The sequence below is a fragment of the Paroedura picta genome, chromosome 4 (assembly GCF_049243985.1).
Source record: "Paroedura picta isolate Pp20150507F chromosome 4, Ppicta_v3.0, whole genome shotgun sequence".
Lineage (NCBI taxonomy): Eukaryota > Metazoa > Chordata > Lepidosauria > Squamata > Gekkonidae > Paroedura > Paroedura picta.
The window spans coordinates 97,285,502-97,312,515 of NC_135372.1; the positions used below are offsets into that span (position 1 = coordinate 97,285,502).

At 41.5% G+C, this 27,014-nt stretch overlaps 2 protein-coding genes across 5 annotated transcripts; both read right to left on the minus strand.

Annotated features, from left to right (window-relative positions):
* Nucleotides 1–254: 254 nt before the first annotated feature.
* LOC143835974 (uncharacterized) lies at nucleotides 255–10,760 on the minus strand. 3 transcript variants are annotated; one of them, XM_077334561.1, is made up of 7 exons: nucleotides 10,515–10,760; nucleotides 8,943–9,289; nucleotides 7,015–7,101; nucleotides 5,571–5,972; nucleotides 4,817–4,865; nucleotides 4,102–4,208; nucleotides 255–2,989 (listed from the first exon to the last, which is right to left on the minus strand). In XM_077334561.1, the coding sequence occupies exons 1-7, from the start codon at nucleotides 10,703–10,705 to the stop codon at nucleotides 2,982–2,984; spliced, it is 1,191 nt and encodes a 396-aa protein (XP_077190676.1). In that variant the 5' UTR covers nucleotides 10,706–10,760; the 3' UTR covers nucleotides 255–2,981. The 3 variants fall into 3 exon arrangements, with proteins under 3 accessions (XP_077190676.1, XP_077190679.1, XP_077190678.1); XM_077334563.1 differs by having other exon boundaries at nucleotides 256–2,989; nucleotides 8,943–9,350; nucleotides 10,515–10,702; XM_077334564.1 differs by lacking the exon at nucleotides 8,943–9,289 and having other exon boundaries at nucleotides 10,515–10,702.
* A 3,055-nt stretch (nucleotides 10,761–13,815) lies between these two features.
* On the minus strand, nucleotides 13,816–26,667 carry LOC143835954 (triggering receptor expressed on myeloid cells 2-like). 2 transcript variants are annotated; one of them, XM_077334463.1, is made up of 5 exons: nucleotides 26,506–26,667; nucleotides 21,208–21,552; nucleotides 19,425–19,479; nucleotides 15,166–15,332; nucleotides 13,816–14,104 (listed from the first exon to the last, which is right to left on the minus strand). In XM_077334463.1, the coding sequence occupies exons 1-5, from the start codon at nucleotides 26,546–26,548 to the stop codon at nucleotides 14,046–14,048; spliced, it is 669 nt and encodes a 222-aa protein (XP_077190578.1). In that variant the 5' UTR covers nucleotides 26,549–26,667; the 3' UTR covers nucleotides 13,816–14,045. The 2 variants fall into 2 exon arrangements, with proteins under 2 accessions (XP_077190578.1, XP_077190579.1); XM_077334464.1 differs by lacking the exon at nucleotides 26,506–26,667 and adding an exon at nucleotides 24,262–24,402.
* Nucleotides 26,668–27,014: the final 347 nt, after the last annotated feature.

The window sequence follows — 27,014 nt, forward strand, 5'->3', positions numbered from 1 at the left end:
ATATAATTACTTACACTTTTGATGCAGTTGATGCATATTTCCTTCCTGACAGAATTTGTTTGGAAAGATGTTTACCTAATATGCCTAATAGGGGTATAGTTTAAAAGTTGCTAAGTTTTGATGGGAATTTTACATTTTTGATACTTATACTACAACAATAAACCAATATTGTAGCTAATTTGCAATGACAGGAATGACATTCTGCATCTTGATTGCCTCTGCAACTGAGTGAGGTAATATTTAATGAAGTTCAAAAGCATTGGTGTCCAACCTTTTTGAGTATAAGGAACCATTTATTAACATAAGAACAATTGTAGACCCTCCACACAATAGTAATTGTACAATTAGTATCCATTGATTGAGAAAATACACGATTTCATAAAGATCAAATTGACTGCTTAGTGTGCATTGGGATTTGTGGACCACTTGCAGTAACTCTGGACCCCTGGAATTTCCTGCATCCAAGTTGGGAACCACTGTTCTTATGTATCCACAAGTTATCTAAGACAGAGTGATTGACCAACAATTTTGTAAAAAGTTGAGACCTCTGAAAATATGAGCATAAATTACTGTGGGAAGGAAAATAGTTTTCATAGCCAGAACAAAATTTGAGTCCAGTAGTACCTTTAAGACTAACAAAGTTTTCATAACTAGTAACTGCTGTGGAAACATTTAAGTCTCTTTGTCTCGACTAAGGTTAACCTTAGGTTTTCAGTGGCTCTCGTGAACCGAACAATGCAAATCAGAGCAAAAAGTTTTATATAGATGCAGGTTGTGGAAACATTCCATGAAGTCAGTGGAAGTGCAGTGACAATGCCACTGGCATGCATAAATGAGAATGTACATCATGGCTGATGTGCATCATTTTCCATCTACCTCTGTTGAATCACATGAGCTGTTTACAACACAGAAAGAATGACTTAGGAAGTGAAAACTTAAACTGCACGGTGTATTTTGGGTGATGCATTCTGAGTAATTAAATTTTCACCATTTTTAGTGATGTACTAGAAAAAACAACAGGAGACTGTACCACCTTTGCATTATTCTTTGTTAAGGGATAAAAGGGAAAGACCTGCAGTTCACTAGTTCTGGTTTTTAACAAAATTGTTTTTAATTATTGTAAGCCACCTTGCACCTTGGGGAGAGGCAAAATGTAAATAATTGTAATTATTGACTGAAACAATCTCACATATATAAAACACTTTCATCATCATTTAAAATAAAAAGCATAAGGCTCCCTTCTTAGTATTTTTTGGCATTGAGTTGGGCAAGACAGTGACAGTCTATATATTTCAAAGCAAACTGTTGCAATAGGGTGTCTGATTTTGACATCCAAAGGACGGTTGAACCCACCCTGTACCTGCTGCCTATGTCTCCATGATCCTAAAGTGGTTTTTTTGCCATCTGTGCACACTTACAGTATTGGCTTGGTAAAAGGAGAAATACACTTCAGAATATGAGGTGTGGAAGATTCTGCCTGCCTCTCCCAAGATCCTTTTGTTGATAAAATAACCTCCCTCTTTCCATGTGTTCTGTGTAGTTCGGTGTGATTAAATACAGAACTGAAACTATTTAACAAACTAAAATATACCCAGATCAAATTATACTGTTTGGCTACAGTATTCAGAATCTAACTTGTGTACATAATTGTATGCAAATTATGCTGCTCCTCAATAGGGACAATATGGTGGTCATGATTAGATCTGAAACATCTACATTGGAGAATATTTCTTCTCCAATGGACACAGCAAGGAGGCATCACAAAATAACCTGTTCTTATCTCAGAAATGATGAAAAATCCATAAACTGGTGGATAACCAGATAAGTTCTATTAGTTCAACCACCCCATGGGCTAATAATGATGGATGTGGGGGGGGGGGCAGGGGAGGCTGTTCTTCAGCTGTGTAACCAAAGAAAGACAGTATCAGATAAAGGACTGTGATCTTAACCTACTCATGGTTTGGCCAGTAAAGTTGGCATGATAAGATTTTGGGAAGCTGAGTTGGCAGAATTATGTACCACAGAATTATGTAACACAGGCAGGCAACATCTTGATAAAAGACATGGAAGTTGCCAAGGAGACACCAAGGTCTCCTAAGGTTCCTATACTATATACCAGATGATGGCAAAGTTCCTTGTCAGGGAGTGGAGGCCAATGAACTGGGCTTAAAAGCTCAGGACTGACCAGACTAACCCCTGTAATTCTTTTCCACCAACACAAAAAGCATCAACTGAACCTTTTAGGGTTCCTTTGTGTGGTGTGAAATATTGCCCGATTGATCACACACCAGCTAAAAAACATTGATGTATTTGTATTTATTGCATTGTATTTGTATATATGTATCAAAAGCAGCCAGTGAATTCAAAAGAATCAAATAAGATGAAATTTACTTATGGAACTGAATACAGAGATCATCCGTTAGTGCTATCCAGAATCCAGCAAACCTGAAGTTAGCTTAAAAAGGATCCGTAGTAGATGGGACATACAAGCAAACCTGGAATTGCTCTGCTGCCATCTAAATTCATGTTTCTTTGATCAGCCCAAGTTATCCCTTTTCCTTCAGGAAAGAAACAATGGGCAGACTCTACTGAATGCACCCTCACACAGTGCTCTAGTGATGATAATAGCTGAGGAAGCTAACTGCTGACTTTGATCAGTCCAGTCCACATTAATGAATGCCTGTGTTATTGTAGGTACAGTGGAAATACAGAGTTCATGCAGGCAGGGCTAGATGATATAAGATGTTTACCTTTACTCCACATTATGTGGATCCCTTGATCCAAATGAGATGTTCACATACTCCCCTGGCCCTAAGGAAGACTGCACAGCGTTTGCCTTACTGGGATGATTTACGGTAACAGATCTTAGGGGAAATGTTGTGTTGACATATGTAACCTCCTCTGCCCTTGATTTAGGCTTCTTCAATACTGCATATACTGCATTCATTTCTGATTCCAAGGGATTTCTGATGAAGTTGCATTCATGCATCTAAACAATGATAAAGATAACATTTAAAAAATGTCAGTCTTATTTTACTCCCTAAGATACTTTTTGTTAAATTTTAGCATTGTATGTGAGTTATTATATTTGTTACTATATGCTTTGTATTTGTAATATTTATGTTGGTGATATGTTGTGTGTTATTGACATTTAAAAAGTGTAAATGCTGTACCTTTCCAAGCCTTCCCATTTCTTCAGCAATCTGCCATTTGTCCCAAAGCTCTTTTCTGAGGATCAGGAAAGCCTCATCACTTCACCAATCACTAAACATAATAAAGCTCAAGTTGACAGCTCACTCCCTACCTGGTTGGCCCTCCCTGGGGGTGTGCTGCACAGAGAAAGGGAGGGGGCAGAGGGGCAGAGGGCAGAGGGCCAGTCAGCTCAAATTGTATGCAGACAATTCACTCCCTCCCTACCTGATTGCCCCCTTCCTGGAAATAGTCCCCCAAAGGAGATGGCCCTCAGCCAGAATTGCCTGCCCTGGTAGTTTAGCCCCGATCAGGAGGGAGCGACCAGGAACGGCTAAAAAGAGAGTCAGTTCTCCACCTCTAATGTCCTGCTGGTTACAGAAGTCTGTTGGGTGGAAGAGGAGGCAGAGCATGCTGCACTGCCAGTAAGTTGCCCTGGCCTCTTTCAATTCAGAGAACATGGGAGGGGAGTGAGCTACCTTCAGAGAACATGGGAGGGTTGTGAGAAGCCCAGAAATGGCTTCCTGCTGGCCCTCTGGGACCCTGGGAATGTTTACTCATGAGTAAATCATGTGAGGTTTGTGATTTGCAATCTGAGCAGGGAGAAATGCTTTGGAGGTAACCATCACAAGCAATTGCAGCAGGGAAAATAATGCTGATGTAGAATTATACTTTCCATAGGGATACCACCTTGGTCTTGCTGCAATCTTTCCAAAACCATCACAGCAAATTTGAGACCAATGGCATGGAATTGATTATGTCCCACTCATTCAGGAAACCTTTCCAGGGATGTCATGAAACCCTGATTGAGAAAGCTTCCATTAAATACTATATTGATCAAGTGCTTTCTGAAGGCTGAGGACTGGTTTTTTGTTTTTGTTAAGCATTAATAATTTTTTAAAAGAAACATACCTCTCACATTACTTTTAGTGAACATCATGAGAATTAGAATACTGATGAATGCAATAATTAAAATGCCAGCCATGCTAGAGCCCACTGCCAGAGCAACATGGTAAATGCTGTAAGAATATACAAAACATTCATTAGTCCTATCCTTAAAACTACTGATTACCTGATAATTTGAAAGGACATAATTAGACTTCAAATTTGACTTCCCTCCATTTTCATTGGAAGTTACAGGTATGCAAATAGTCCAAGATTTTTAAAATTATTATTTGAATTGATAAAGCATTTTAGATAATCCAGGACCCAGAATGTTAACATAATTTTGATAACATTCAGGAGAGAAGCTGTTTAGTCCCAGAGTGTTGTGTCTTTCTAAGTTTCTAATTGCCATAGTTACATCAGATCATAGTTGGTGAATCTAAAGTCTTAACATCTTCATTGGATAATTAAGGTCATTTGATTAGTAGGATGCTTTTGCAATATGAATGTATATTAAGTCTATCTGCTAAATTCAACAAAGTATGGCATTTATGTGTCTTCAAATAGAAATCCAGAAAGGCTTTAAAAGCTAAAGTCTACCATGGCATTTTGGCTCACATAATTTGCTTGGATCAAACTGAACTACAAAACAGGAAAATGAATAGGAAGATAGAAAGAATATCTGCCAGCAAACAGAAATCCCCCATTCCAATGATTTTAGTTCTAGATTTAATTGCAGTACCTTGGGTTATTCTCCTTGGTTATTGTTACATTGCCATGATTTTTCTGTTCTGCAAAAATAAAATAAAGAAAATAAAGAATTAGACTTTTGGCCTTGTTATTGTCACTTTTCTTTACAGTCTTCTCTGGATGTAGCTATCCTGACTGCTTAGCCACTCTACTCTCAAAATTGTGTTAAGTAACATTGGCCCCAGGAATGATATTTAGAATACTCTGTGAAAAGTGTTTAGAGCACGTTAGAAAAAGTGGGTATTCCATTGTTTCTTGCTTCTAGTAAATAACTTTTTAAAATCAATGGCTGGACACTTCCAGAAATGCAAATATGTTTATATAACTTAATCTATGCTACTTTTTATCCAACATTTTAGAGACTGAAAATATGAATTTCATTTTGAGGGCCATGATTTTAAAAAGTTACTGCCTTTGGTGAGGGTGGTATTTAAATATAATAAAATAAAATAAATAAATAAATAATATTTCTTGTATCATTCAGGATATAGCCTTTGGGGTTTTGGGATGTAAATTTTTCCAGGTTAATCTCTGCCCCCGAAATATAAAAAGAATAGCAAGAGCTGAAAAAACTAGTCCTTGATATGCCCGTTGAGCATGAGAGATGTTCCTTTTGTAAACTAAATTGGTACAGTCCCAGGAAGGTTGCATTATGTGATTTTTCTGCATCTGTAGACTAGCCTTGAGATCTCAGGTACTCCTTCTATATGTTACAGGTATTAATTATATTACTAGGAACTGCTCACCTTCTTGGACTATCACTGTGAGTTTTTTAAAAGGTATAATGTTCCAACCATCAAGAAACCCAAACCAGTATATCCCTGAATCTTCCAGCTGAAGATCTGTCATGGATAAAGAAGTGCAACCATTTGTTGAATCTCTTATTATGATCCTTTGATTTGGATCAGTAGTTAAATTCTTCCACCCTGGTCCCAAGAGCTGTCCAGGGGCTTTGGGATCACATAGTTCTCCTTTGCACCAGATTTTCTTTTTTTTCAGATGCTGCTGTCCACAAAAGCCCACCATGCTGAGGGGCTCTCCTCGTATTACTGTCACCTCTACTGGTCTCCATTCTGCTTTGCTTGGACTTTCAAAGGAAGGTGTTCTAAATGTTGCAAGTGAATTGGTTGTACTAGGTACTGAAATACCTGTGGTGGTGGGGAAACATTAAAAACATACATAATTATCAAAACAAGTCTTTGGCACTTGCCTTATACAGTGAATCAGACCTCTCCGTCCCTCTTGCTCAGAACTGTTCACATAGAATGGCAATGGTTTTCTGAGAACTTTCCCTGCATTTTTTACTTGGAGATTTAATCTGGGACTTTCCTCATGCAACTTATGGTCTCCACCACTAAGCTATCAGACTAAAGTTGGGAGACACCAATGACTCTTTAAGGATGATCTATCCATAATTTTCCCATGTTGCATAGTAGAAACTTTTTTATCGTTAAAGAGGATCCTTTCTCTTCTTTTCACAAGTGGAAAAACTGGTTAGATCCAATCCAGTATGTAAATGTTCTTTTTCTTTTTTCTGAATTCTTCCTGCCTCCTCTGGATCCTTTGTGTGAAATATAATTTATTAAAAAGAACACATGAGAAAAACTCAGAAGCAGAGAAGACCCAGAAGTCCCCTATATTTGTGATCTAGCTGAAGACAAGTGCTCCACCCCTCATACCCAAGCAGAGGAGGAGGAAATTTGGTTCCCCCCCCCCTTATTCATGGCAGCAGAGAGCTCATAAACACTCATGCTAGAAAGAGGAGCACCACCCACAAGCAATTAGCTGTTAAAGGCTGCTCTAGCTTCTTGTACTATAGATATATCTGACAATCACTTTCTAGCACAAGAAAACACACATTGGCTCATTTGTTGCATGGGATCATTGTCTTTTAAGAAAACATTTTTTCCACAGATAGCAAGACCACTGCTGTCCTAAATGCTGTCTAGAATGTGGATGCAATCATACTGTTTAACAAAATCCATAACATCACTGATGATTAGGGCATGAGTTCCTCCAAGCTATGATTACAGTGCTCATCTTGTAAAAACTTAAGGAAGTTGCAAAATGTGGTGATTGTTGAAACCCCTTATCACATTCATCCTAACATACAGTAATGCTTCATGCTTTGCCTCGAGGTTTTAAAATAAGCAACAATAGTTTGGTCCCCAATGCTTATTCAATACTTACTCAGAACTGAAGTGGAGAAAAAGTTATGCTTTCTCAGCAATAGAGTTTTAGAAGTAGTTGGGTAGACCATAAAATTCCTTCCCGTCACTAAGATGCTCACATAAAGGATTAAAAAAATATTTTACATTTATTTTTGAAAGATAATTAAAACACACAGTTTGCGTATATCTAATTCTAAATATTTTTTTATTATTTTGTGTACCTCTTTATAAAGGTACTTTATATAATTTTACTGTCATGACCATTTAGCTACATTTTCATTCTACAGATATCCTTAGATGAAGAATGCCCCATTCTGAAATACATCTTAATTTTATAATCTGTATTAAAACAATTTCTATATCTAACTGGCAATCATTTTTGTTGTTGCTTATGATGAAACATTGTCTCATGACATTGGACTAGGATTTGCTTTTGAGTCATTACTACCACATCCTTCTCCAAACTTCTCTAAATCGAGATCAACTTCAGTCCTATACAAGTTCTTTCTTGGTAATGCCAAAGATTATCTGCAAAAGACATTTTCTCTTTTTTGTGCACTTTATTCAGTCTGCTTAAAAAAGTAGAGAAATACCAACATGACCAGAGTTTGTCTTACTCAACAAGTCTACCTATTTGCAACACAACAGGTCTCCATGATGCATGGAGTGAATGCTATGTCACTGCCTTTGAAACAAGGCTTGCAGGAATCAAATTATCTTGCAAATGACCTAGGCAGTAATATAGGCCCTAGAATGGTGGTAGTCAACTTGTGGTCCTCCAGATGTCCATGGACTACAGTTCCCATGAGCCCCTGCCAGCAAATGCTGGCAGGGGCTCATGGGAATTGTAGTCCATGGACATCTGGAGGACCACAGGTTGACTACCCCTGCCCTAGAACACAACTGTCTTAGGGTTGTTGACTTCAGTTCTTAGTGAGAAGATAACAACTATTATCTTCAGTCTGGATAAGAGGCAGTTGAGAGGGGACATGATTGCTGTCTTTAAGTATTTGAAAGTTTGTCACTTAGAGGAAGGCAGGGAAAGGTTCCTGTTGGCAGCAGATGATAGGTCCCGCAGCAATGGTACGGCTAGATATCAGGAAAAACTTTTTCACAGAGTAGTTCAGCAGCAGAATTGGATGCCTAAGGAGGTGGCGAACACCCCCTCACTGGCTGTTTTTAAGCAGCAGCTGAGCAGATACTTTTCATGGATGCTTTGGGCTGATCCTGCACTGAGCAGATGGCTGGACTAGATGGCCTGTATGGCCCCTTCCAGCAATATGATTCTAAACATGAGTTTAATAGTTCTGGAAACTGCATTTCTATTAGCAGGAAAGGCTAAATAGTGTAGAGATCTATACAAAAAAAATCTTATCACTTTAACCATCTTAGGTTTCCAAGGATGTCTTGGGGAAAGTTATTACAAACTGGTATAAAATTAATATGCTTACAGTGGAGATATACCTTTCTGATAAATATATATATTCACAGCCAAAAAAATCAGGTGAATTAAAGTTCTGATTCCTTCTGCTATATCTGATACTGTTATATATCTACCAAACTACTTATTCAAGTGTAACAATGTGACGTCAAGTGTGGATGGGACATTATATCCAGGCTAATATTGCATGTCAAACTCAGGCATTGGTAGATTTTAGTTTATAACTAACAAAGCATACTTGCGCAAGATATACTCCAAACCTATAGAGCTAAATGTGCAAACAGATGACCATAAGAGTGGTTGAGGACTGAAGGTGTATCCAATGCATGGTCATCCCTTATAGCCCCTTCACAATGGCAACTCCACTTCTCTACCTTTCATGCCACAGACAGCAGTAAAATGTGGGCTCAATATAATGTACCCATAGAACAACATAGGACTTGCAATTTTTTAACGTGCTCAGTTACCTCAGACACTGCCCATTGTAGTTTTCTTGAAGTTCTCACCTTTATGAACCACCATTTTAATTGGTGACAAATAGTCAATTTTCCGTCCATGCAGTAGCCCAAACCAGTAAAGCCCTGAATCTTCTACTTCAACATTTGTCATGTGTACAGAAACACAGCCTTTCCTTGAATCCCCCAGCTTGACTTTTTTATTTGATGCCATAGTTAGAACCTTCCATTCTGGCTCTGAGAAGATCACAGGATGTGTTTGGGGGAGACATGCTTTCAGTTCTTCTTTGCACCAGACTTTCTCTGTGTTTAAATTTTCCAGGTCACAGAAGAGATATATGTGGAGGGATTCCCCGTGTAATATATTCAGTTCTCGAGGCTTTCCTGCTGAATTTGGCCTTTTAAAGGAAGGGATTATAGGTATTGTAGATGAATGAGGCTTACTCAGCACAAAGGGACCTTGGGCAAGAACAGTAAAAATAGTGTAGTTATAGACAACTTGCAAACAAAATTCTTTTGATCTTTCAGGTCAAAGGATTCTCCAAATATGTGGCCACTGATCTCAAGCTAGGAGCTGAAAATGGGGAGGCACAAACCTTTCCCTTGCCTAAAATGGGCTGAATGATCATCCAGTATAAGGTAGGAAAGGTTGAGCAGGTCCAAAATAGGGCACTGAAAGAAGGCAAGAATACATTCACTACTCATCTTTCCATGCACTTCTTATACCTCTGCTGCCCACACTTCAAGTGGCAGCACACATGGGGCTTGCATGAATTGTGAAGTCCACATGGCAGCAGATGAATAAGGAAGGAGTTCTATTTCGATAGGTTATCAACTTCTGGTGTAGCATTAGGTTCACTAAGAGTGCAAGTAGCAGCAGTTTGGACATATCCTAAGTGTCATATTGACATTCGGCACATCAAATCTGGATAAATGAAAGGGAGGGGGATTGTGAATGATCCGAGACCCTCATTGGAAATTGAGAAGAAAGGGTGCCTGATCCAGGCTCTAAAGAATGGATACTGTAGTGAATCTGGCACCATAAAGGAAAATGATAAAGAACTGGCACAAGGGATGCAGATCCTAACCGTGAGTTCTGGACCTGATCCACAGATGCATGCTATCCTAGGTTTACTGGGAAGTCACTTTACCAATGGAATTTACTCCCAAGTAAGTGTGCATTAGACCTGCAGCCATAATGATGTGTTTCCTCCACATCATTGCAACAGCTTTCTTTCCATTCACTTTAAACACATACTCCATCTATGCCATTCAGGACATCTAGCCTTCATTCACATTATATAAACAGAAAAATAAACAAATGGATGGGTACAAAAGCTGAAAACTGTGCTTGCAATTAACGTCTTGAACAACATAGGATATAGAACAGGCATTCTTCAGCTGTTTAGCTTTCTCCTTGATGGTAGCTAAAATTATTTCCTCCTTTCAGAAAAAAGGGGGGAATTTGCTGCCTGTTTGTAACAAACAACAGAAATCTAGTTATATAATTAATTCAGTACTATTTTGATATGTTTTAGACATAGTACTGTATTATTTATAATAACAACAACAGAGAGATGGGATATTAATACTTTAATAAACAAACATTTCTCGGTGCCTCACCTGTTAGGACCAGCATGAGAAGGACCCCGGAGAGTTGCTTCATCCTGCAAATGAATATTGCTTAGAGAGTAGAGCAGAGTATTGAATGCGTCAGTTTGCCCTTGCAGGAAGGAACCAAAATACCCGCTATCATAGTCTGTTGTTTGGCATCCCAGATCACTAGCATTGGTCTGACATTGTGGGAAGATCATTTAAGCAGGTTCTTAATGTCATTGTGTCAGTGTAGGAAGCTGCTCCGTGCATGTGCCCTGAAGTGATAAGGGACTGGCTGTGCTGTCATTGGCAACTCAGTATGATTAGACTGTGTTATGGGGCACATGTGTCATTTGGTGATTGTGGCATAACATTGGATGGTAACAAGGAATTAATCCCCCAGGCAGTCAGAGGGCTTTAGGATCACCAAATTGGCTTGGAGCTATAGGAGATACGCATAGCAATGGCACACAGCTGTACGAGGGTATAAGAATTTGTTTCTTACCAGTGTTGTTAGTGAGGAGAAAAGGAGGCCGCACCTTGAAGGTGAAGAAAGCCAACTGGTACAGAGAGAAATAGAATCTTTAATAATTGTACAATTATTGTGCAGTCTGTCTGCATTTTGCATGAAGCTTCATCTTCATTAATGAAGAGCAGGAAATTTTTATTACCCAAAGAAAATATGGTTCCATATTACTGCTGTCCAATACTGATTGATGAATGTAGATGTATATGTCACATGCCGCCTGATAAAGTGAACCTCACTTCGATATTAACAGCCCCCCCTCCAAGCTTAACTGTAATAAATTCCAATCAAAATCCAGCCTTAGAATTTAGCAAACTCTTGGAACATGATGTTTCTGTTTGTTTGTTTGTTTATTGATTATTTGATTTACTACCAGACATTCCTGGACTAGCCAGCTCCTGGCGGGTTACAATGAAAATCCCTCCAATGAAACATAATCCCCCATCACTTCAGACAACAGCGGCAGCAATCCAGTCCCCCAGTTCCCCACCCACTACCCAAACTCAGCAGGCCTCCACCACATCCTGTGCCTCAAGAGGGGATAAATGGGGAAATAGCTTGATGTTGCAGCTATGGTGAGGAGTGCCTAGAGATCCTAATTGTTCTGGGATCAGCCAGATACCTGGTGGAAGAGCTCCATTTTGCAGGCCCTGCAGAACTGAGAAACCTCCTGCAGGCCCTCAGGTCTTCCAGGAGTTCATTCCACCAGGTCAGTGCCAGGAATGAGAGAAACCTGGCCCTGGTTGAGACGAGATGTATCTCCCACAGGCCAGGGACCACCAACAGATTTGTACCCTCAGATCACAGATAGATGGCAGATAGCCTTGAAGGTCAAAACCTGGAATCTGGGATGTGACCGGCAACCAATGCAGCTGCCTACAGAAATGAAGACTGGAGGTGACCATTGCATGAATCACCATGGCTTAGGTAGGGTGCTAGTAGCCTCACCTGGCACAGATGGAAAAATTCTGTGCAGGCTACTTTAGTGGCCTGCATGTCCATTGATAGGGAAACACCAAAGGTCACTTCCAAATTTCTGGGTTCTTGAGCTGCACACCAGCCAGGCTGGGAAAATGTGCTTCCTGAGCTGGCCCCTTCCTTTCCAATCACAAGACTTCTGTCTTGGAGGGATTGAATTTCAGGCGACTCTGCTCCAACCATCCAGTTACAGCTTCCAAAGATCTGGCAAATGTTTCTGGGGGGGGGGGTGAGTCTGGGAGGCCATCTATCAGGAGATAAAGTTGGGTGTCATCTGCATATTGGTGACAACTCAGCCCAAAGCTCCAAGCCAGCTGGGCCAGAGGGCATGTGTAGATGTTAAAAAGTGTGGGGGAGAGAATCGTTCCCTGTGGGACTCCACAAGGGAGCCAAAAGGGGCAGGATATCTCTTCCTCCACTGCAATCCTGTGTTCGGTTCTGGAGAAAGGAGATCGGTCACTGAAGTGCTGTCCCATGTATCCCAGCTCCAGCGAGGCAGTGCTAACAACTGGTGAGAGAAGACATCAAACACAGCTGACAGATCTAGCAACAACATGAGGATACCCGAACCATTCCTATCCAGCTGTATCAACAGAAAATACCCAATGGCCAAGTTCTTCATTGTGTTGATATTTCTTTAACTTAGAGAAATTAGTTCTAGTGCTTATGATCTCTAGGAGTCACATGCTAGAGAGATGTTATGGCAAAATGGGAAGTGTCAGACCACAGCAAAGGGTGCCATCTTGATTGTCCTATTTTTGTAGCATGCTGATTTCCTGGTTGCACAATGGACTTAAAAAAACAAATCTGAATTGAGATCAGACTTCCTGAGGCTCTGTGCTTGTTCAGCAGTTCTATTTGCACTCAGTTAATAATATCTTTCCAAACATTCCTCAGCAATAATTCTGTCTACCATGTGAAATGGACTTGAACTTCTTGACTCTGACACTGTTGAAAGAAGTTTGCATTCTAGACTCTGCACAAAGACTGTCTATTGTATAACATTTATTGAAGGGAATCAGCAGTTCAGCAAAACTATTATGAAGACCATATGCTACCACCTTTAAAATGTACTAGGGACAGTCCTATTTTTCTCTTATGTTTCCCTGGTAAATCAGCTTTATTTTTGCATTTTAAGAATGCTGTGTTTTAAAAACTCAGTGTGTTTTGCAAGAGTTAACACTATTCCTCATTCATCTACCTTCCCATAGTCTTCAGAAGTTAAATCAGCAATTGCCTTTCATGTGTATGTGTGGATATGCGTGTATGTGAACATAAAAGCACCATCTTTTACTCCAGCTACCACCTTAATCATTAGAGCTCACGTTTCTTACCCGAGACATTGGAGGGCTTGCCCCCTTAAATCTACAGCTGATTTTTTTTAAAAATAAGCTGTGGTTCCACATTCTTTCCACATTCCACCCTAGTGTAGCACAGCTTGAGACCTGTTGCCATATCACCTATAGAAGAAAGAGAAGATGATAGATCTGCAAGGGGAATAGCCGCAGGGGAGACAGATCTGTTGCTTTTTTTTCTGCATCATCTGCAGACTTAAAGAGTCATGTCTGGTATCCAAGACAAGAGGGGGCAACCCAAGCAATCAGGCTGTAAGACGTGTGTGAGTTATTATGCTTACACTATGATACCATTCTGCATGGGTCCTGTGTTATGAAAAAGCCAGTTTATACACATTTTATTATACAGTACATTAAATTATACTGAAGTGATCACTGAATGCCCTCTCTCCAGGAGACTTCTTATTGTGCCCTGTTGTTTCCAGCCCATCCACAGGGACCTCTTCATTCCAACAAGCATTTCCACTCATTTATACCACAACAACATTTTATTATTGCTTTGTAACAATTATAATTAGATACATTTTGCAAAGGAGTTAAAGAGAAGTTCCCTTACAGTTATTATACTCTCCGGGCTGAATCTCTTTTACTCATGATAGCAAAGCAGTTGTTTCCATCTGTCCTGTTGGCTTTACCAAGGAAACCACAGCAGTCCTTGTGCCGGGCATGAGGTGAAGGGATATAGCGAGGAGGTCTTTCTTATGCCCATGCTCCTGTCAGTGGATTCTTACTTGTTCTTTGCCTTCCTTCCATCACATCTAGAAGCAGGAAGAGGCACCCAAGTTATAAAATGAAACGAAGTGTACAGCCCATGGCTGCTGCAGACACTTGAGGTTCTCTTCTATACTTGGCGGAGGCTAGTAGATGGGGCTGAACTTTTAGAAATGTTTAAATATTAAAGAGCAATATATTTTATAGGGTTGGGAACAAAAGACAAATGAACCACCTCCCTCCAAATGTATAATTTTAAGATCTCATGATATGAAAATCCATGGCATTCATCCCTTCCTACTCTTTTAATGTGAGACTAGGGGACAGACTGTCTTATAAGCATTCTGAACATTTTTTAGCATTGCCAACCTGCAGGCAGGTCCAAATTTCCTAAACTTACCAATCATATCCAGACTACAGAGGTCAATTCCTTTGGAAACATGTCTGCTTTGGAGGATGGACTACATGGTATTGTATGCCACTGTGGTACTTCCTGCCCACAGACCCTGCCTTCTCCAGGCTCCCTCCTTCAAAAAATATCCAGGTATTTCCAAACCCAGAGTAGGGAACTCTGATTACACAATTAAAATGGCTAGAATTTTGTGGGAGATGTTGTAAGGTTATTGTACAGATCATCCCTCATTCAGGGCTGGCTCCACAATGAAGACAGAGTAAGTGGCTGCCTTCAGTGGCACAATGCAAGAGAGGCCAATGATTATGAAAGCAGTACAGTAATCTGTGTGCAGTCTGCATCTAGTGTGGCCTGTCCTTAAAGTGGTTGCTGATGGGCTACAGAATCCTCTAGCAGTGGCCATGTGCTACACTAAATTCAGGGATTCATCCAGGTACCAGTATTACAGATCAAGCTGAAAGCAATATGCAAATGTTCCCATGCTACTTTTATTCTTTTCTATTCTGGTGAACACTAAATATGGACTCCAGAATGACCTGTGATGTATGGGGATATTCTTACTTTGGGTTGGGATGCCCTTACTTTGTATATCCAACACTGATGCAAAAGATTGTCCACCTAGCCTCAGTCCTGTTCTGTCTAAGGTGGCAAGGACATGCAAACCTCTACTGATGCTGCCTGTATTCGCGATATCACCTGTGACTGAGAGGAGCTGATGATCATTTTCCCTTCTGCTGCCATCTTCTAACCTTCTGCACTTCTGGCTCCAGGCGATAATCAAGAGGAATATAATAATGAGGCCTTTGAAACCCAGGAATCCAGCCACAATGAAGGGCAGATTGACTCCAGCATTTCCTATGGTGCTTTGGAAAGTCACAAACAAATGGATAGCATTAAGCAGAGAATTTAGTGGGAAAACGGTATCTTAATGAAGATGGGAATTCATTTTCCATAGACAGCACTGAGTTTGCTTGATATGGCTGCTGCCATTTTATATGCTTATACTGCACTTTAAAAGCTAGTAGATTTTGACCATATAAAACAGCCTGGTTTTCTACCTAGTATGTATGGGGTGCAGATCTGTACATACATTGAAAGATCTTCAGTGCACTCCATACATACTAGACAGAAAAACCGGCTGCTTTACATGGTCAAAGTCTGCTAGCATATTGTTAGATGCCTCCCAGACACCAGATTCAAGTGGGTAGCTGTGTTGGATCATTTCCGCATGGAGGCGGACAACGCACACTGCCTCCTGCTTGCAAACGCATGATAGTAAACTGCACGTTTGTATGCTTCCTGACGGGAGACCCCCCCCCCCGCACTATCCTGACATCTCATTGTGGCTTTTTGCCACCCGATGAGGCGGCGGGAAGGCCGGACAACCTGCAGGTTTCCCCCCACTCCTTGGGTTGTCAATCAATGCAAGCCACCAATCCCTTCACAGTAGTTGTTTTGGGGACTCAAACTTCTGTGTCCCCCCTCAAGTCCCACAATTTTTTTTTAAACGAAATACTTCCATGTTGCTATGGGGACATGCCACAACAGTAAAAAATGTCTTTAGATCTCTTCTCAGGATTTTTTGTATAACGGTTTCTCTTTATGTTTGGGTGTATTTCTGATAGTTTGGCCAGGATAATTGGACACCAATGATTGTGTGCTCACAATAAAGATTTAAAATATAGAGCCCTCAGCTTTTCCAGGAGCTCATTCCACCAGATTGGGGCTCGGACAGAAAAGGCTCTCGCCCTGATTGAGGCCAAGGGACCACCAAGAAGTTAGTACCTGCAGAGCGTAAAGCCCTGTGGGGGGGGGGGCACAGGGTGATAGGCAGTCCCTCAGATATGTGGGTCCCAGACTGAATTGGGTTTAAAGGTCAAAACCAAAACCTTGAACTTGATCTGGGTTGCAACTGGTAACCAATGCAGCTGCTTCAACACTGGCTGGATATGGGTTCTCCAAAATGTTCCTGTGAGGATCCTAGCAGCTGCATTTTGCACCAGGTGCAACTTCTGGATCAGAGACAAAGGCAGGCCCACGTAGAGCGAGTTACAGATGTCATGTTATATTTACTCAACACTATCTGTGGCAAGAATAAATCCATTCTGCTGCCAAGGCTTTGCAATCTATGAGAAAGAATGCAAAATCCCCCTATAGAAACTATAAAAAGGCTGATTTAGGTGGGTAGCTATGTTGGTCTGAAGCAGCAGTTTGAGTCCAGCAGCACCTTTAAGAACAACAAAATTTAATTCTGAGTGCTTTTGTGTACATACTCACTTCTTCACATACATTGAAATGAAAGTCACCAGTCCATACATATAGGTAGAGTATGAGTAGTAAATTCAAATACAGTATATTAAAGTTGCTTGATAGATACAAGGACCAAACTAGAATAACAGGACTTTTTAATATGGCCACTATTTGCTTTTCCAAGGAAAAACATAGTGAAGGAAATAAACACATCAAAATCAGAGATGAGCAGATGTACCCTTGTCCTGAGAGTAATTAACAGATTCAGGTATGTAGCCGTGTTGGTCTGAAGCAGGAGAACAAAGTTTGAGTCCAGTGGCACCTTTAAGTCCAACAAAGTTTTATTCAAGGTATGAGCTTTCGTGTGCACGCACACTTCCTCAGATACAATATAATGAGATGGATGAAATCAGTTAAAACTTATTGGTAGAGTATTGGACTCAATTTTTGTTGTGCTACTTCAGACTAACACGGCTGGCTGCTTGAATCTATATAGGTAGAGCATGAGAGTATAAATTAACATACAGCATAATGAAAATGGTTAACAGATTCCAGAGATAAATAGGAAAAACAGCAATTTGGATTTGTTTGTGTTCACTTGAGACTGAATTGAATGGAAAACATTCCGCGTACAATAAATATGTCTAAGAGAATAATGGGCTAATAGATAATCAATTGCTGACAGCAGTTAGCTGGGATCTTGCCTTTTTGCCCCCTGCCTGTCCTCTCAAGCCTGTCCTCTCAGAGTGAGACCCTGTTATCATGCTCCTCCCATCTCCTCTCAAGCATGGAGGTAACTTTATAGCATCCTCTTCTTTGAAATGAGGCAATCGGCTGGGCAGTATATCTTCTCTGTCCCCAGACCAGAGAAATACATTTTAATCTACCACTACAAATTACATTACATTCTATTCTTCATTGCATTATAATCTACTATTCCAAATAAGAAATAGGCTGGTCTCTGATCCATACTTCAATGTCAGAATGGATTGCTGCCAAATCCTTACAAAGTTGAACCCTTCCCCATTCATGTTTTTTACTCTGAAAATACATTTTTAAAACAGTTGTTCTCCTAGGGGAGAAAAAATTTCTGCCAGCTCTTGGTTGGGAAATTCCTGGGGGCAGTGAGGTTTGGGGGGAGAGGGACCACCCTCCAAAGCAGTAATTCCCTCCAGGGACATGGATCTCTGTCATCTGGATATCAGTTTGAATTCCTGGGGATCTCCAGGATCCACCTGGAGGCTCACAACCCTAGTCCAGGACAAAAACCACAGGCATAGGATGTTCATATTTAACCTCCTCTGCCACCCATGCCTTATAACCTGTCTACCTGTAATCTTAACAAAACAAATTTAAGTTGTATTACCCTCCAAAATGGCACAGCTAGAGAACCCTAATGGGACAATCTATTAAATCCTATTGTAGCAGTTAGACTTGTACCCACTCATTGTGATTTGACAGCACACGTGGGAGCTGCAATAAAATTTGGTAATTTCTGCCAGAACAATCTTGTATATATCCCTGGTGAAATGCTGCAGTTAAGAAGAATAGAAGCTGAGATGAAAGTCTCTAAGGAGGTATCAAATTCAATAGGACCGAGAATTCATCCTTTTTCCTTCTGCAGCACAGAAAAGGATGATGATCAGGATATCTCTGGGATGTGATTTGCAAGGTTCTCAGAATGTGGCCAGAAATTAAATTTCAGTGACTGGAAGTATGCAACTCTCTCTGGTCTACTCCAATCTAGTCATGTGATGTTTTTCATTCTTCGGTAGTCCCTCTAAGTAGAGGCAGGGACAGAACTGGCACAGGCTTAGCATGATGTGGCATGTAATCTGCTTTCTTGGCTCCCATAGAATCCATGTATGTGTCATGGGCAAAGATTAAATTGGGAAAACTGAAGTGATAACATATAATCAATAACTTAACTATAGAAAAGAGCTAGAGTCCAGTACTTGTCAGGTGACCCTGTCTTCTGGGTCAGAATGTAAGAACATTAGTAAGGTCTCATATACTTGGTAGCTACTAATGAAACTGAGCTACAGTATTGGGAATTTGTTTCATATGGCTCCTCTGACAACAGGGCTCTAGAGCAAAGGTGAGTTGGACAGGGCATGATCTAACAGTAGCAATACTGAGCTGATTCCTATTTAGGGATGCCAACCTCTAGGTGGGACCTGGGGATTCCCCAGAATTACAGCTTATCTCCAGACTACAGAGATTTGTTACCCTGGATAAAATGGATTCTTTGGATAGTGGACTGTGTTCCATTGTACCCCACTGAGGTCCCTGTCCTCCCCAGGCTCCATCCCTAAAACTCCAGGAGTTGCCCAACCTGGAACTGGTCACCCTACCCCCGCCCCCTTGCTGGGGACTAGAGGACCCAGCAACCCTACTCACTTCCTACTAAGTTAAGTAAAGGACAGTTGCACTGTAAGGCAGGGGTAGTCAACCCGTGGCCCTCCAGATTTGCTGGCAGGGGCTCATGGGAATTGTAGTCCATGGACATCTGGAGGACCACAGATTGACTACCCCTGCTGTAAGGCATGGAGAAGCACTATTATAATTGGTTAGGCTTCTGCTATCACCCTTTATTAGGAACACACTTAGTCTTGCTGACAGGACAGAGTACCTAGGCTTAGTAAGGTCCATCCTGCAGGCACTGTGGTACAAAGAACTGGCTGAACATGAATGTATGATTTTACCTGGAGAGGCTGTGTTCTGCTCTGGGTTCCTCTGGTGCCTCAATCTCCCATGTGCCTGGTGGCAGAAACATAGCACTTTAGTGGCCAATGTGACAGAACAAGTCTGCTTTTGCTTTTCAAGCCCTGCTCTGCTTTTCTCACCTCCTTTTCTGACTGGTTGTCAACTCCAGCAGGGTGGCCAAAGGTCTATCTGGTAAACACACTGCCACCACCTGGTCATAGTACAGGGTCGCTAGCTGGAAGGATATGGGGCTATTATGCACTCAAACTTTTTCAACCAAAGTCTGTTATATCTGACACTGTCAAATTGTCCCCTTTTAAATAGCCCCTTTTTAAGATGTGAGATTTTTTTTCATACCATAGTAGACCAAAGTAAACAATCATGCATTTGAGAGAGCTTTCCTCAAATGGGAGGGTACTTCATTGGTAGGCTGTGGTCAGCAGCAATGTCACCTGATTGACACATGCTGCTGACAGAGCCTCATGAGAATAGTAGTTCATGGGCTTTCCGTTCAGTCATTAGTGTAAGACAGCTCAGGGGAGGAGACAGAAAACACAGTAATGTTTATGTATGCCATAAAAAGTGTCCCTGGAACCAGTGTAAAGGAAAAAGTTGTAGCAAAGCAAGTTTATGATGCTGCAAGGAAATGATGCAGAAAACGCATGCTTGCTGCCATGAGAGATGAGTGCCACGCAGAATCAAAAATACCACAATGGTTTATCTGTGGCAAAATCAGTGCCACGTGCAGAAATATTTAAAAAAAAAACTTTTTTTGCAGACTTTTGTGAGGTTTCCTGCCATGTGCCAGAACTCCTATCTGCCCCTTTGACTCCTGAGGTCTTGCCTCTGTGTCTTCCATAGCCCCAGCATGTGAGTGCTGTGGGGACAATTTATTGCAAGGCATGCCCCTTAAGAGTGGCTGTTTGCCAAGCTCCCTCCCTGACCCTGGTTCTTTCCCCTTGTACTGAGCTAGCATTTCAGAGATAGGGGAGCTCGATGTGGTCAGAGAGCCATGGCCAGCATCAAATTTATACAAGATTTATTAAAAGAATAAGGTTCATAAGCAGATCTTTAGCATAACACAGAGTTAAGCAAAAGAGGCAAAAGAAATTGGATGAAATGCAGTCCTGTCCTCTGTGAAAACATACCCCATCTGATGTTAAATACAAGGTGGGTGCCTTTGCTTAAGGAGTTCCCCAGTTTTTTTATAGAATGTACAGCAAACCTGCAGCCACATAGTCCAAGAAGGCTGCTCCCCTCTTTTAAGAGCAAGCTTCTACTTCCATGGTCAGCATGCAAAAGAGAGAGCACCTTTCCCTGTGGTCAACAGCAGATATATCTCACTGTCCTCTCCCATAGGAAGCTCTTTTCTCCTAGGGAATTTTGGGGAAGAAGACCCCCCCAGATGCCTATTTCGTGGCTAGGCCAATTAGCATCTGAAAGGAGGTGACCAAATGATTAACTGCCCCTTCTTTCCACAGCACAGAGGGGAAAAAACTGTCCGGATTTCACCACAGCCCAAAACTGTTACACTGAGACATGGTAAGAAACAGTCTATTATCACAACTAGTAACAGAAAGATGGAGGGAAAATGTGACATTGGGATTAACAGTCACTGATAACTTTATATTTTAAACATAAAGTCTTCATGACAGTTTCTGCCTGTCACTATGCCCAATGGCACTATGATTTTAGTAGCAGTAGTTAATAAGGACAATGCTCTCGAAGTGTATTGTAATGCAAATCCAGGTATGCAAAAGACAGCACTCTGGCAAGACTTACCTCGCAGAACCTTCAGTTTCACTGTACACAAGGTACTCTTGCTCCCCAAAAAGTCTGCCTTATACTGATACAATCCAGCATCCTCCTTTTTCAGTGGGTAGATGGTCACTGTCAGGATCCCAGTCCGGATGTCATCAGCGATGGAAGTGGTGCCATTCCTCTTCTTGAGGAACGGCATCCAGAAACGCCGGGCACTGACAACATGCTGGCAGACTGTCTTGCTGATGTGTCTGCACCAACTCTTTTCTCTCCACTGATTCTCCTTGAGATTGTAGGTGCAGTTGATAGAGATTGACTCTCCTTCAATCCCATATATGACTGCATGATTATTTGCTGCATAGGCATCTAGGAAGTAGAGAACAAAATGGAGGAATGGAACCCAAGTGACCAGAGTATAGTATTTTGACTACCCAAAAGAGTCTCAAAGTGGTTTACAATTGCCTTCCGTTCCTCTCCCCACAACAGACACCCTGTGAGGAAGGGGGGGTTGAGAGAGCTCTGAGAGAACTGTGACCGGCCCAAGGTCACCTAACTGGCTCATATGGAGGGGTAGGGAACCAAACCCAGTTCTTAATCACTACATCAAGCTACACACCACACATTGGGAGATGATACCCTACATGCAGAGCATAGACCCAAGCCAAGTAATTTGCATATTAATTGTTCTTCTGAGAGTTCCGCTTGCATCTGAATCCAGCAAAACATCATATCACAGAATCACAGAATCATAGAGTTGGAAGGGACCATAGAGACCATCTAGTCCAACCCCCTGCTCAATGCAGGATCAGCCCAAAGCATCCTAAAGCATCCAAGAAAAGTGTGTATCCAACCTTTGCTTGAAGACTGCCAGTGAGGAGGAGCTCACCACCTCCTTAGGCAGCCTATTGCACGGCTGAACTACTCTGACTGTGGAAATTTTTTTCCTGATATCTAGCCTATATCGTTGTACTTGTAGTTTAAACCCATTACTGTGTGTCCTCTCCTCTGCAGCCAACAGAAACAGCATCCGGCCCTCCTCCAAGTGACAACCTTTCAAATACTTAAAGAGGGCTATCATGTCCCCTCTCAACCTCCTTTTCTCCAGGCTGAACATTCCCAAGTCCCTCAACCTATCTTCATAGGGCTTGGTCCCTTGGCCTCAGTTCATCCTCGTCGCTCTCCTCTGTACCCTTTCAATTTTATCTACGTCCTTCTTGAAGTGAGGCCTCCAGAACTGCACACAGTACTCTAGGTGTGGTCTGACCAGTGCCGTATACAATGGGACTATGACATCTTGTGATTTTGATGTGATGCCCCTGTTGATACAGCCCAAAATGGCATTTGCCTTTTTTACCGCTGCATCACACTGCCTGCTCATGTTTAGCTTACAATCCACAAGTACCCCAAGGTCTCGTTCACACACAGTGTTACCTAGAAGCGTATCCCCCATCCATTAGGCATGCTTTTCATTTTTCTGACCCAGATGCAGAACTTTACACTGATCTTTATTAAATTGCATCTTGCTCTCATTTGCCCATTTGCCCATCATTGGACAGAGTGAAGGACCAATCAGCAGCATCATAGGTGTTATTGTCAGAACTGGCAGACAAAAGCTTATATTAGAATTTACCTTTATCATGTTTATTACCTCAGGCTTCAAACTGATGGCTAAGAAATGAAGGGACATACATTGGTGTGAACACAGTTTTAATAAATACCGCAGGAGTGGTGAGAGACAAAGCAACACAAAAAGCTTCAGGCTGCAGATTCCAAGGAGGCATCCATTCCCCTGCCTCCAGTTACCCTCACATTTGCACAAAACTGTTTAAAGTCAGGCCAGTAATGGGCTATGTGTTTATATATATGAAGAAAAACAAAGTGGCAATTTCATACCTCTCCACTGAGGAATAAAGTGGCTGAGACCCCCCTCCTCCACAATTCTTCCTTTTGAATTCAGAGCCTTTTTACAAGAAAGCTATAGATGACTGTCTAGTAGGGTTTAGAATAGTCCTCTGTCTTTTACTTTCTAGGGCAGGAAATATAACACCTTGGCCAATGATCTAACATTAATCACACTCTCATCCTGCAGAATAAATTCCAAAACTTTCTAAGCAGTTCTGCTGACATTTTGATATATTACATGTCCTGCTTCTGCTTTGACCTGCCACAAAGCCTCAGAAAACAGGAGTTAAGTTTAGGCAAAATATAAGCCCTCCATGCTAATATATATGGCTTTTGCAATTTCTCTAAAAATATAGGCTGCTTTGTGTACGGGAAACCTGAAATGCATTAATTAACTAATCTGTTCTCAAGGCTTCCTTCCATATGAAGCCCATGCAGTAGACCTGTTGACTGTGAGCAATTTGAAGGTAACAAGGATTATGTCATGACCAAAGGGTATCCAGGGTATCTCCTCTTCTGCCCTCCCAAGATAACCTCATCTCTGTTCTTTCTGGGACAAGAAGTTAGGATGAGAAGATATTTTGCATTGGCTTATTCAGCAATTGATGACCCAGGAATAAATCTGATTTTACAGTAGCATGGTCCAATTGAGTGTGCTGAATTCACATAAGCAGAGGGCTGGGGACCATTGAATGCACTGTATTAGTGGGCTAGCTGCCTGAATAGCCCTGACTAGGCCTTTCTTGTCAGAGCCTGGAAGCTAAGCAGCGATTGGCCATAGATCGTACTGGGATGAAAGACTTCCAATAAAGACTGGGAATGCTATACAGAGGAAGGCAATGTCAACCCACTTCTGCTCATCTCTTTCTTTGAAACCCCATGGTCCTGGAATTACCGTGATTTTTGTTGCAACTTAACCAAACACAATTATTCTTAGCAGACAAGAAGGGCAGTTTGATGCTCTTTCTACCAATCATGGCTTCCCCCATGAAACTGTTTCTCTTCTGACATTTTTCTTCTGTCAGGGTTCATTTTAATCTTGGATCTGTACAGGCAGAAAAACTGCTGTGCCCAGCCTGAGGGAGGGGAACAGGCAGGGGGAATCGATATAGCTCTAATTAGTCTCAGACCCTCCCTGTGATACATACAGACGTAGTGGCAACCCAACAATACCTTGTTTGGAAGTCAGCTGCATATTGGGCTGTTTGACTTGAAAATAGTCTATTTGTGTTGATATTTGATGTGTTTAATCTGTGCTGGCTCATTCACACATGCAAGTCATCACCAGATGGGTATGTCTGCATGAACTGCCACAGAGAAAAACCTGGTGGTTCTGAATAAATGTACCAACAGAAAAAAGTGAGAACCTGTCCCAGACTATCAAAATCTATATACAGTATAATATTTATACAATACACATTAATAAGATATTGAATTAAACATCAAAATGTGTCTTATCTCTATTTTAATGATTAATGAAGCAATCAAAATGGACTCTAGATTTGTGCTGTTTTCAATGTTGCATTTTCATCAGTGGTTGTTTCCTCCTATGATTGTGAAAATTACCAATATTTTTCCTATTCTATATTGGTTGTGGGAGTGGTTGTGGGTGTGTCCCTCCTGGCCTATGGGCTTTGGCCAGCCCTTACCAGCAACTGTTTGTATTTTGGGGTGCACAGAGACAGACATACAGACCAATATCAATCCTGCGAGTCTGGAAAGTTCAGGAAGATCTAAATAAAGATTATTTACAGCCTGAAACTGTAAATAGTGAACAAGTAAATGGCTGGAGAGACATGGGGACTAAAGTGACTTTTTTCAAGCTTGGCCTGGTAAATAAAAACTCCTATGAACTCAAAGACATAAGTGGCTTAGAATTTCAAGTGTAGTTAGCTTTACAGGAAAGTAGACAGTGAGACTTCAGCCTAACTGCCTAGAGATGAGCTGTACTTCCAGGGGATTCTTGGACCCAACCTGGAGGCTGGCTTCCCTAAACCTCAGGGGGATACAATGCTACACAGTCACCCCTCCAAATTAGCTATTTTGCCTGCAGAGCTGGTCTGTATAGTCTGGAGATGAGCAGAAATTCCAGGCCCTACCCTGGCCTGAACATATTCCTTGAAGTCTGAAAGTGGAGCCTCAAAAGTGTGTAATGCCCCCACAGCTACCTAGCACCCCCTGACCTATTTTAGGTCAAGAAAACATTGCAGAGAGGAGGTAAGGTTGCCAAATTGGTGTAGATTCATCTTCTGGAATTCCACACTACCTAGGTGTGCATAAACCTGACTAAGGTCAAGACTGCTGTGCACAGAGGGACTTCCTCTTAGGGTTGCCATCTTCCAAGTGTGGCTCTTTAACCCACCACCCTCATGGAGAGTCTGCTATGGGGAGAGGAAGGGAAGGCAATTGGAAACTGCTTTGAGACAACTGAAACCTGCTGGGTCACTGTGGCCTATTCCCAGTTCTCTCAGACCTCTCACAGCCCCACATCCATTACAGGTTGTCTATTGTGGGGAGACAAAGCGAAAAGGTGTTTATGAACCACTTTGATACTCCTTTGGGTAGTAAACAGCAGGGTACAAATATCCAGCTCTTCTTCTTCTAAGGAGAAGCCGTGAAAGAAGCATTTGGCCACATAACATTTTATCAACAGTAAAAAATGGAGACAGAAGAAGTAGTCACAATGTACTGTGACTACCCCATGTGTATTAGGGCAGGGGGACAAGAAGGGAAATGATGTTGAATGCAGAACTGGGAGGAATTGGTTGCCATGTAATTTCCCCCTAAGAAGAGTCACCAGTCTGATTTCCCCTTCACATATCTGAAGACATGGCTCTGGAAAGCTCATCTGTAACCACTATGCTGCAATTCCCAGGTCAGTCCTCTCCCATACTCAATGAACATTCCACACTACAGGTTCTTGACACCCATATCTCCACACACATACCCTCATTTGTCACCACGCCACCACAACGTCCCACACAACACACATTCAACCCCATGATCTTACAGAGTGGACAACTCCTTCCCTTCCTCTTCCCACTGCAAAGCTCTAGCGCCTGTTGTATTCCTGGATACAACGAGCTTTGTCTCTAGTTGGGATATAATTCCCCATGGCCAACATCACTAGCAGGTTATCCTGTTTCATGGCATGCCATTTACATAGTGCCCAAGCACACAACAGAAATAAGCAAAATGTACCACATCAGAAGTGCTTGGAAAGGTGAGAAATAAACTTGGGAAAAACTTTAACTCCAAATGGCTTTGCTTGGGCAGGATTCTATCCTCAGAATCATGCATACAGGTCAGTCTAGTTCAATCATTTCCTGGCCCATTCATACTATACATGGCATCATAATCTGTTCTGAACACCTGAAGCTCTCACTCATCCAACCCAAAGGGGCTTTAATTTCTTACCTGACAAGGACACTAAGATGCAAAGAAGTACAAACCTCTCCATCTGACTCCGGCTGATCAAAGAAGAATGTTTCCAGTGGAAAAAGAAAACCTAGTCTTGCACAAGGACAGAGCTTTTGCCTTACTGTGCATAAAAAAGTCAGAACAGGAACTTCTGTTGCTCTCTGTGTTTGGTTAAACAACATGTCAGTGAAAAGAGTCACAGTGGCTGAAAAAGGGGACATCAGCAATGTCATGATTCACGAACCTGGGTCTAACCCATGAAGGGGGTGGGAAGCTGGTACATCAGAAATGGAAATAATGAAATGAGGTACTGATGATTAGGCATCATCTATGCAACCCAGACTAGTCCTGTCAACTCAAGCTACCTGTGTCTCTGGATTCAGAAAGACTCTACATAAGCTATACAAGTGAAACAGATGGTGTAGACCATATTTATCATGCTTAGCCCACTTATTGAAGAAGAAGAAGAGTTGGTTTTTATATGCTACTTTTCTCTCCCTGAAGGA

Excerpts from the sequence above, each read along its gene's own strand:
- LOC143835974 (XM_077334561.1), bottom strand. The coding sequence starts at position 10,705 with ATGATCTTCCCACAATGTCAGACCAATGCTAGTGATCTGGGATGCCAA. Across the intron at positions 7,102-8,942 it reads TAAAATGGTGGTTCATAAAG|TGACGGGAAGGAATTTTATG; the intron begins GTGAGAACTTCA and ends TGAGCATCTTAG. Across the intron at positions 4,209-4,816 it reads ACCAAGGAGAATAACCCAAG|CATTTACCATGTTGCTCTGG; the intron begins GTACTGCAATTA and ends ATATTCTTACAG.
- LOC143835954 (XM_077334463.1), bottom strand. The coding sequence starts at position 26,548 with ATGGAGAGGTTTGTACTTCTTTGCATCTTAGTGTCCTTGTCAG. Across the intron at positions 21,553-26,505 it reads CATCTTAGTGTCCTTGTCAG|ATGCCTATGCAGCAAATAAT; the intron begins GTAAGAAATTAA and ends TCTACTTCCTAG. Across the intron at positions 19,480-21,207 it reads GAAACTGAAGGTTCTGCGAG|GCACATGGGAGATTGAGGCA; the intron begins GTAAGTCTTGCC and ends TTCTGCCACCAG.